Below are 11,663 nucleotides of genomic sequence, written 5' to 3' on the forward strand. Positions count from 1 at the left end.
TGAGACATATTTCTGTAACACTGTCCTGTTACCATGGTGATGAGGTTACCGTGGTGACGAGGTTACCATGGTGATGGGGTGCTTAACAGATGGTGATATGGTCGCAGCCGTCGTCACCATCGCCGTTACCTGTCGTGTGTGCGTGTGTGTACAAAGTATATGTCCTTCTGTAGACCTAAGTGTATGTATGTTGTATTTATATACCTTTAATTAATGCATGTTTATACCTAATGTATGTGTGTGTGTGTGTGTGTGTGTGTGTGTGTGTGTGTTTGTGGGTGAGTGTGTGTGTGCATGTGTGTTTCACAGTTTGAACCCCAACCCCACCCCTATAAAATAAGCCCCTCCCCTAAGTTCACCAACAGTGTTTTACACACCGACGACCAATCCAGTGTAGACGCTTCATCCAGACTCTCTCGATTCTGGTCTACAGCTGCAATGTCAATGTGTTTGTCAAAGCGAGTCACCAATCGTCCTTTAGTCGACAATGTGCATTTTGAATTCTGGCCCAGGAGGTAGACAGTGGGGACACACAACAGTGATATGGGTATTGTAGTCCTGGAGAAGTTGTAGTTCATTGTTTGGTTCCTAGCAGGCCTTTTCAGGGCTACAGGGTACAGTCTTTATAAAACTTGGTCCTTGTTGGCTCCACAGAGATAGTCTGGACTCTTCGGGAGGATAGGAGACACCTGGCTGTGAGCTGACACACTAATGAGAAGTTTGGATTAAGCGGTCAGCATATTTCAAAATAAGTTACAAACATTTTGGTTGGCTGAGATGCAAGAAGTTTCTTGTTGGCAAACTCGATTTGTAGTTTGATCACCGACTGTTCCATGAGTTAAGAGCAGTCTCCATGGAGAAGGGAAATCGGAATTGCGGTAAATAAAACCGAAATAAATCACGCCCTCCTTGATTTTCGGACCAATCACAAACAACGTTTGGATTGTCGTCCTCAACAGAGATTTTCGAAAGTGACAAATCTTGGCGGTGTAGGAAATGCTCCCCATTCACGTCATTTTGTTGAACTTGCTAAATGTATTCTCCGGAAGGATTATGCTGCCCACCTGATTTGGGCTATTAGATCAATTTTACACAATAATAACGCCAGGCTTTTAGTTGAGGTAAAGATCACATTGATGGACTGAAAGTAAAGTACTGCTAGTCGTTAGCTGTTAATGGTTGAATACTGAGAGGTATGAAGAGACAAGTAACATGGCTAGCCAGCTAGCCTGACTGACTCTGCTCCGACGCTAACTGGTATTCATCTGAAATGCTAAAAAGGCTAGCTTGTTTAACAAGGCTATCCTGATTGACACGGCTAGCTTTTTTACGAGGCTAGCTTGATTAACATGGCTAGATTGTTGAACGAGGCTACCGTGTTTCACAAGGCTAGCTTGATTCACAGGGCTAGCTTGTTCAGCATGGCTAGCTTGTTGAATAAAACTAGTTTGATGAACAAGGCTGGCCTTTTTTTAACGATGCTAACTGGTTTAAAATGGCTAGCTGGTTTAACAAGGCTAGCTAGTGGGTGAGATCTGAATCGGACTAAGCCAACATGGAACCACCATCATCTCCTCCTCTTTCAGCAAGTCCTGATTCGGGTAACATTTGATTTGTAGTTTGTACAAATTGCATTGGGGTTGTAAACAGTCGGTCGTAATCCAAATATCCTGACTGTGGGACACATTACGGTGCCGCCAACTTCCTGGTTGTCCTCTCTCTGATCTCCTATTGGAGAAGAAGGGTTCTAGAAGAACCAACGGAACGCCTCGCCGGTCGGAACGGAGGGGGGGCGCTGGGGAGAGAGAGACGGGGTCACAATAAACTTCCCACAAGGCTTGGGGAATCACAGATTCATAATGTTTTCCTGATTGGCTGAGACAAAGTCACTCTTACATCAAAGACACAAAGGAGAAATGAGGCAAGACTGTGAAATTGTATTGAAATCACACACGCACACACACACACACACTCACACTCACACACACACATGCACTCACATATAGACACACACGCACACACACTCATACACATACACACACACACATGCACACACACACACATACACACTGATGAAAAAGAGAGAGAGGATGAGAGTGACAAAGTGTCTGGCCAATCAGTGTTTTCTAACGTTGACGTCAATAATCTATTACCTTACATTAACTGTTAACACCCACACACACTCACACACATACACACAAATGCACACACACACACACACACAAACACACACACACATGCTCTCTTAGTCAGCCAGTAATGGAACAAGTGCTTAGAGAATTGCTTAAATTTGTGTGTGTATGTATATGTGTCTGTCTGTGTATTAATGTTTTTGTCTGTGTGTGTATGTGTGTGTTTGTGTGTGTGTGTGTGTACCTCCAGTCCTCCTGCCTTCTTCTTCAGCTCTTCACACTTCCTGAACTTACAGATCTGATGACCCGTCTTCCTGTTCCGACAGGAAGAGCACACGCCACAGTTAATGAGGCGCCTGCACGGCCCACACACCCCGCAACGCTTCCTCTTCCTCTTAGCGACCGTCCCTGACGACGAAGCCCCGCCCCCGGCCCCCGCCACCCCCGAGGAGGAGGGGGAGGAGGAGGGGCAGGGGGAGGAGCTAGCCTGCTGCTGGCCGCCCGTCATCTGGAAGGCGCTGCTGGAGTCCGAGACTCCGCCCCCCGGCGACCCCATCGCCATGACGATGACCCCGGGCGGCAGGCCAAGCCCCCCAAGGAAGCCGCCGCCGTCCGATAGGCCCATCATGTCCGGCAGGGCGTGGCCCTGCTTGTTCATCCCCCCGCACTCCCCCCCCCCCCCCCCCTCCACCGTAACCTGGCAGGAAGTTGCCGTTGCTGTGCGCCATGGGATGATGGTGTGCGGCTTCCTGCGCGGCAGGAAGTGAGGTGGCGGCGTGTCCGTGTTTGCCGGGTCCCTCCCCGTCGTTCGCTCCTCCCCCTCCCGCCCCCACGCCCTGGTGCATGCTGGTCCGGTGGGGGTGCGTGGTCACGTGGCCGGCGGCGCCGCCCGCCGCGTGGTGGGGGTGGTGGGACTTGGGCCGGCCCCAGAACATGGCGGCCGGGTGGTTCATGTTGACGTTCATGTTGTCGGGGCAACCCCAGGGGGCGGACGCCATGGCGCTGATCCGGGCGGCGGTGGGCGGGAAGATGGGCGTGGCCGCCGCCAGCCGGGCGGCCAGCTTGGCCGACTGCGGGAAGTTGGCCACGTTCATGTTGACGTTGGTCTTGTAGAAGCTGGCGATGGAGGAGCGGTAGCGCTCCATCTCGGCGCTGTAGTCCAGCATGGAAGGGGCCAGGCTGGAGCAGCCCACCTGCGGACGGGGGCGATGGCGTCAGGATCAGGGTAAGCACCCGGTCATCCCTCCTTCGTCCTGTCACTCTGTTCTGTCATCCCTCCATCAATCTGTCTCTATCCTCCCTTGATCATTCTCCCTTATCATCTGTCCATCGTTATGCCTCCTCTCCTCTGTCATCCCTCCATCCTTCTGAGTCCATTCACCGTTCTGTCTCTCCTCTATCCTCTCTCCATCATTCTGTCACTCCTCTATCCTCTCTCCATCATTCTGTCTCTCCTCTATCCTCTCTCCATCATTCTGTCTCTCCTCTATCCTCTCTCCATCATTCTGTCTCTCCCTTATCCTCTCTCCATCATTCTGTCTCTCCTCTATCCTCCCTCCATCATTCTGTCTCTCCTCTATCCTCTCTCCATCATTCTGTCTCTCCTCTATCCTCCCTCCATCATTCTGTCTCCTCTATCCTCTCTCCATCATTCTGTCTCTCCTCTATCCTCTCTCCATCATTCTGTCTCTCCTCTATCCTCTCTCCATCATTCTGTCTCTCCTCTATCCTCCCTCCATCATTCTGTCTCTCCTCTATCGTCTCTCCATCATTCTGTCTCTCCTCTATCCTCTCTCCATCATTCTGTCTCTCCTCTATCCTCTCTCCATCATTCTGTCTCTCCTCCATCTTCTCTACATCATTCTGTCTCTCCTCTAGCATCCCTCCATCGGTAGGTCGCTGACCTTTGACCCCGTGTCTGTAAAACATATGCAGATGTCACTCACCTGTCCCTGGCTGCCGTAACCATGGTGATTGGGGTGATGGGTGTGTGTAGGGCCTCCCCTCTGTAGCATGGAGGAGAGGTCGCTGTCCACACACACACCGCTGGTCATCCCCGACATGACGACACACACACACACACACACACACACACACACACACACACACACACACACACACACAAACACACACACACTCACTCACGCCCTCTCTCTCACACACACAGGCAGCCGGAGGAGCTTGGTTGGGCGAGTTAGTTGCGGGCGTTCGTTAGGGTTGGCTCTGTGGACATAAACATGTAACATGATGTCACTATGATGTCATTATGATTAGCCCTGCCAGCGTAAGCAGGGGATAACATCTCTGTGATGTCATTAGGATGTCGTTAGGGGTAGCTCTGTGGACACAAGCGTAGAGCAACATCACTGTGATGTCACTATGGTGTCATTATGATGTAGATAGGTTTGCTCTGTGGACACAGACAGAGTTACATCACTGTGATGTCACTATGGAGTCATTATGATGTAGATAGGTTTACTCTGTGGACACAGACAGAGTTACATCACTGTGATGTCACTATGGAGTCATTATGATGTAGATAGGTTTACTCTGTGGACACAGACAGTTACATCACTGTGATGTCACTATGGCGTCATTATGATGTAGATAGGTTTGCTCTGTGGACCCAGACAGAGTTACATCACTGTGATGTCACTATGGTGTCATTATGATGTAGATAGGTTTGCTCTGTGGACACAGACAGAGTTACATCTCTGTGATGTCACTATGATGTCATAAGGGTTAGCTCTGTGGAAATAGAGTAACATCACTAAGATGTCATTTGGGATTGGTCTGTGGATATGAATGTCCTGTTACATCACTATGATGTGAATATGACCGGGACTTGTATTGTTCCTGTATAACCATGAGGTCACTATGATGTCATTGTTACCTGTGCTACTTGAGACAGTTTGAGGGGTTTATGATAGATCCCCTCTACTAATAACTACATCACTTGTGTGACCTTCCCCGGGATTCATCTGATTGGATGAACAGCAAGGTCTTGGTGGTGACATCACCATGATGTCATGACTGAGAACAATTCAGTGTGTTGTGCAAGAGTCGAGACCTGCGTTGCGTGGTGTATTGTAACACGTCCGAGCGCTACCTAAAGTAGCATGGCGTAGTGTGGCCTATTGCTTTGTAATCTAGCATAACATAGCCTCTCAAAAACAGACGCGCCCAGGGCACACACACCTGTCTTAGGTCGGTGGGTATTTGATCAATTGTTTACATTTCTAGAAGCTAATGCTGGTTTTACAAACAATTAAATATAAACGAGCAACGTTCAAACCAGATGTAGTAGTGATACTGGTGTATGTTACATGTTGCATATATACACAAATTACGGGTTCGAATTAGGTAAATATGCATAAAAATCTCTCGCCTTGCTTTGCAATACGCACAAAACATAAAACAAAATATTTGTTTATTTAGATTTATGCATATTTTCTGAGATTTTAAATATACAAATATTTATATAAATACATAATAAATATTATTTAAATATTGCATAATATTGCTATATATGTTGTGTATATAGCCTATTTATATATATATCATTCTATGAATATGTGTACATATTTATGAATATGCGTCTGCAATATGCACTGCGTATGCCCACGCACGCAATTTAGCAAATTTTCATTTCGGTTTTTGGTACAAAAAACAGATCGAATCTTGCTGACAGCCTGCTTGGGCGCAGGCCCTGCCAATGTGTGTGTGTGCGTGCGCGCACGCGTGTGTGTGTGCAAGCGTGTGCATGCGTGCGTGTGTGCGCGCGTGCCTGCTTGTGTGTGTGTGTATGTGTGTATGTGTGTGTGTGCGTGCCTGCGTGTGTGTGTGTGTGTGTGTCTGTGTGTTTGTGCTCGTGTGTCTGCGTGTGTGTGTCTCTGTGTGTGTGCAAGTGCAAGTGCAAGCGTGCCTTCCCCCGAGGCGTAACTAATTACCCTGTCTGGTCAACCGGGCCAGCGCGAGCTCGACAGAAGGTCACGGTGGCCACCAGCCGCGAGGGGAGACGGCTCTCCCACGCGACACATTAAACCCCCGCATCGCGAGCTACCCGGGAGGTCAATCAACCCAGCCGCGAGCCAGGGAGAAAAGCCAATGAAAAAACTCGATAACAGCCGATAAATACCGTAAACACAGCATGCAGTCCGCCGGTGCGAAGAGGAGGAGGAGGAGAGGAGGAGGAGGAGGAGGAGGTGGAGGAGGAGGAGGAGGAGGAGGAGGAGGCGGGAATGGAGAAGATGGACGGCGCGTGCTGCTACTTACCGGGCCCGCGAGGAGGAAGAGGGTGATGAGAAGGAGACCGTCTGGGAATTAGCCCGCCACGGATCATGGCTGGCGGGAAGGAGAGAGAGAGAAGGAGAGGAGAGGGGGAGGAGGGGGAGAGAGGAGGAGGGGGAGAGCAGAGAAGCACCGGGAGGGATTTGTCGCTCTGTCGTTTCTCCCCGGGACCGCGGGGAGAACGGGATGGATGGATAATCACCTGGGTTTGGCACGGGCGCTAGGCGGGAACGAGAGGCTAAATAAGCTGAGTCGCGAGACGGCTCACAGGAGACCTGTGGGGCGGGAAAAGGAGCGTAAAGATCAGCTCGAGGAAAGGAAAAAAACGGAGAGATAGCGCACGAGGGGGGGGCTAATGAATAATGGCGGAGGTTATGAACGGATACGGTACGTCCTCGCGACGGAGGAGCCGTGAGTGAAGGGAGAAGGGAGGGGGTGGGGGGGAGGGGGAGCATGGCGGGGTGGGAGGGAGGGGGTACACGCGACGCTGATGTTCAGTAACGGAGAGGAAAGGGAAGGGGAGGGGTTGAGCCCCTCCCGGGGCGCTCGAGGGGAGGTATGTGTGTGTGTCTGTGTGTCTGTGTGTGTGTGTGCGTGTGTGTGTGTCAGTGTACGTGTGAGTGTATGAGTGCGCGTGTGAGTGCGTGTGGGTGTAGTGTATGTGTGTGCGTGTGTATACGTGTCTGCTTGTGTGTGTGTGTGTGCGTGCGCGTGTGTTTGTGCGTGCCTGTGTGCGTGTGTGTGTGTGTGTTAGTGTGTAAGTGTGTGTGTGTGTATTCGCGGGTGGGCGAGCCCCCGGGAGCGGCCGTGCCCTCCCCGTGTCTCGTGTCGTCGCTGCGCGCGGTGAGCGGGCTGATTGGCGCGAGGCGAGGTGAGGAAAACAGGAGGGAGGCGCGAGACCTCGTAGATCATTGGCTGCCTTTAGCTGTGAAGAGAGAGAGGGAGAGAGGGAGAGAGAGAGAGAGAGAGAGAGAGAGAGAGAGAGAGAGAGAGAGCGAGAGAGAGAGAGGGAGAGAGACATAGAGAACGATAAAGCCAGAACAGAGGTCTGATATTAGAGAGAGTGGTAGAGAGACATAGAGAACGTATGATGGTTACAATAAGATATATTACATAAGAAAGGTTTATAATATAGTTTGAATAAAGACGGCAATATTTATTTGTAGACATTTAAGGGATTGATTAATGATTGCAGAACCCATAAGGGTTCGAACATTATTGAGCATTATTGATAATTTCCACACAGCATAAAAAAACAGATTAGACAATTATTTAAATTAGAGGCTTATTTAAAAGACTGACAATATAAGTGAATTAGAATGACAGTCAAACAGACAGACAGAGACAGCCAGACGGACAGACGGACAGACGAACACTCAGTCAGACGGACAGATAGAGAGGAATGGGGAGGAGAGGGAGAGTAGATGAGTGTTGAAGGAGAGGAGAGAAGGGAGAGGAGAAGTTTGCTCCTTCACTATTGAATATAAGATAAGATAAGATAAGGGGGAACCAAGTGCATGTGTCTTCCAGGTTCTGTTTTATTTAGATGTCGTGCATTGTGTTGTCTCGTCCGCCATGAGACGGTAGGAAGATGGATTTGGGGGTGTAGTTTAATTCTACTTGAATCTTAAACAAGGCGTTTAATGCTAGCTAAAATACCATACTCTGATTATTTTACATATTGTCATACCATTATGACAACTGATTACATCACTAATTGTCATTGCCATTGTCCACTGAACTTGTAGTTGTTCTCTAAAAACGAAGGAAATGCATTAGCCGTTTGTGTGTTTAATGCAAGTTTTTTTTTTCTCCAAATAGACAATGCCTTCGTTTGCGTTGCATACCCAAGACAGGGCCACGATACCATTCTGTTGCCGCTCACGTCTCTTCATAAACGACTCAAACGCGCCACCTGGCGGCTGCAAGGGTCCATTGCGCCTAAAGAGTACTTCATATATTTATAACAAATTGTATATATATTTATTAATTCGTTTGCATCATTATTAATGAACTGGCTTCTGTCACAAGATTGAAAAATATTAATAAAAAAGGGAGAATAGAAAATGGGTAATAAAATATAGTAAATATAGAAAATATGCATACACCTTCACAAACCTGTGGGCAACATTGAATTAAATTTAGGCCAACATACAAATATACCCAACTATAAAGTGGCTCAAAGGCTTAGATATTTACATTCAATTGAAATGCAAAATATTTACATTTTCTGAAATGTTCACTTTCGTTATGTGCTGAAATGTGCGGCTTTTCTCCTATCACGAACATCGCCGAGCCATGCAGAATGAAAACACAAATTCTATTACACAACAGTTACCAGTGATAACGCTCCAATAGTGAGCATGTAAAATCACTACATGTAATATAACGATAAATAATAACGACCTAATTGAGAAGGAAGAAACAGGTTTCCAGAAGACATGCGTTGTTTTACTTGGCTGCTGTGTTGTTTATTGGTGTTGTAAATAACTAGTGACTCTAAACACCGACTTTCTGAATCAGTTTAAAGTTTGGACATCACACATTTGGAAAAACGCAAGACTGAAATGCCAGTATTTTGGGCGGGTTTTCGTATAAGTTTTCAAAACAGACCGTCATCAGCATGGCGGCGTTGGTGGTATAGTGGTGAGCATAGCTGCCTTCCAAGCAGTTGACCCGGGTTCGATTCCCGGCCAACGCATCGCTTTTTTATTTTAATTTGATCAGTACTAAGAAAACATAATATTGTTCTCAAAATCTGGCATGGTGAGTCATTTCGATCTGTGTGTATGGGGTTGAGTGTGTTTGTGTGTACGCGCGTTCCGTCCGCCCTTACACACACACACACACACGCACACAAACACACGCACAAGCACACATACACGCATATAATTCAGTTTAATAGAGCGAATGTAATGTTATCTTAAGTAAGAATTATATAAGCCTAATAGCATTCTTTATTTCAAACAACTTAAAAATGCCACCTTGACCTTACTTGACAGCTTGGTTGACGTAAAATAAGAACTGAGTATGAGAACATGAAGGAAATAGATACTTCTTAAATACTTATTTAACGAGCGACAAATATTTACACGCACAGGACAACGGGGCCGTTTGTCGCCCTCTGATGGTGAACACGCGCACTGGCGCAGCGGAGCTTGTTTCACATGAAACCAGCGAGCGATACAACTTCTATGGCAGACTTATAGCTGTTACATGCTTTTCATATGAATACTGTGTGTACCAACGTTTGTTTACAGCTTCAAAGATACAGTCTGTACTATTTAGAAAGGACAAACATCTCATGTAAATAGGAGTGGGGGGGGGGTGGCGAGATCTACACCTCTTCCTGCTGTTGCTAGGAGCTGCAGCATCCCGCGGCTCACCCCCAGGGCGTGTTCTGATTGGCTGACAATATGCCACCACGGTCCAATCGCATCTGGATGAGTCCGCCATCAGCGACCGAAACCCCAGCACCGTCGATAAAGGTAGATTCAGGAGATGGAGAATACCGGTTGGTTTATTTATCTTTTCAGTATGCTCTCTCTTCTGGGTCGCTGGGACTCCAACCTAACATGTTGATGAAGAGTGACATGTGACAGTTCTGACACTCTGTCCCATCCGTCTCTCCATCCGTCCATTTTACCACCGACCGACAACAACCCGTTCTTTATGTCGGCCGGTTTAGTGGGCGGGGTTACGGGCCGTTACCGGCGGCTGGCCCTCAGCGCTAAAACAAGCGCACACACATCTTCCGGCCGATTGGGCTTGTCTACAAAATAAAAGCCACGAGAGTTAGCTCTTCTTGAGAAACCTGCTATTTGCTTTATACTTTATTTCATGTCATCTAAGATGGTTTTAAAATATTGTATCATTCGTCTGGTATATTTTTACTCAACGGTGTTGGTCTATCTTTGCAAAAAACGTCCGCAATCTGAATTTTCTTATTTCTGTTATTAAATGTAGGTTTATTTTGAAACGTAGATTCATTTCCCACCGGAAGTGGTGTCTCCGCCACCGGTGGTTGACGCTGCCGTTAATGGCGGTGGGGGAGGCGGAGGGTCCTGGCAAGGGGAGCCGAGCGGCTGGAGAACCAGGGCCGTGAAGAGCCCAGCACCGACCACCACACTGGGACGAGGAGCGTAGAGCGGCGCGTCGAGACCTCGGTAGAGCGGAACAGCGACAGACGCGGAGAAGTACTAACAGGTATGTTTGTTATGTGTTTATGTCGCATTTGCGGAGAATTTGGCGAGTAGACGACAGCCGTCCGTTCATATGAAGACGGCTTGATAACGTGCACGGGGGTCGCCTCGCTACCTGTACTGTGTTGGCACGTGCACGCTCCCGTGTGCGGAGGCCTGTACCTGTGCACGGTATCACCGGGATGGAACCTGTTACGGAGTCCTCCGTTATTGTTAATATCATTATTATTATCATTATTATGATCGTGTTATCTATGGCACGTGACGCACAAAAGCTCCGTTGCACGCAGACATGTTCAGAAAATAAGATTAGCTGGATTTCATTCATTTCATTCGCAGTGCTTTCCTTTTTATTTCGTGCATTGGCATGTGTGTGTGTGTGTGTGTGTGTGTGTGTGTGTGTGTGTGTGTGTGTGTGTGTGTGTGTGTGTGTGTGTGTGTGTGTGTGTGTGTGTGTGTTAGGTTGAGCGTGTGCTGGTGCCATGCAGCATTGCAGCACTAGGGCAGATCTTTTGGAAGTGTGTGAAATCAGTTGAAACATGTTCACAGGACTGCACTACAGGTAGCTTTCACTGTCTTTAATGAGTTATATCATTATTGTATCATACTATCTCTCTGTCTGTCTCTCTCTCTCTCTCTAGGCAGTGATGTGCTGGTCTCCCAAGCCCTCCAGATGTGCCACCATGTCCTTCCAGTAACAACAACAGCCTCCATTCAGGCGTCACTTTCCCACCAAGATGTCCTCACTGAGAGATCATCAGAGTTCCCTAAGGGACACCACGACTCAAAGTGTGACTACTAAAATAACACCAAAAACCATCTGCTAGTTCATTAAAATTATAGATGGCTTGATTTACCCCACCACTAGCTATTGAAATACCCCCTATTTAAACACATTTGTACTTAAAAGAAAATGTAGTTGTAAACCCCCCTTCGTAGAGGCAGATTATTCTGTATCTAGCTAGCAGATAATTGGCGGTTAACGGCTAACGGCAAGGAGCTAGCGGTGGCGCGCGGCTAGCGTGTAGCTAAGCAGAGA

At 47.9% G+C, this 11,663-nt stretch overlaps 1 protein-coding gene across 1 annotated transcript; it reads right to left on the minus strand.

Annotated features, from left to right (window-relative positions):
• Positions 1–1,747: 1,747 nt before the first annotated feature.
• LOC307091425 (uncharacterized protein) lies at positions 1,748–4,195 on the minus strand (the record flags this gene model as incomplete). The annotated part of the gene is given in 4 exon segments (XM_079758400.1): positions 1,748–1,795; positions 2,377–2,803; positions 2,805–3,325; positions 4,079–4,195. Coding segments are annotated over 4 exon segments (1,113 nt in total).
• Positions 4,196–11,663: the final 7,468 nt, after the last annotated feature.

The sequence above is a fragment of the Pollachius pollachius genome (genome assembly GCF_949987615.1).
Source record: "Pollachius pollachius genome assembly, chromosome: 20".
Classification (NCBI taxonomy): Eukaryota; Metazoa; Chordata; class Actinopteri; order Gadiformes; family Gadidae; genus Pollachius; species Pollachius pollachius.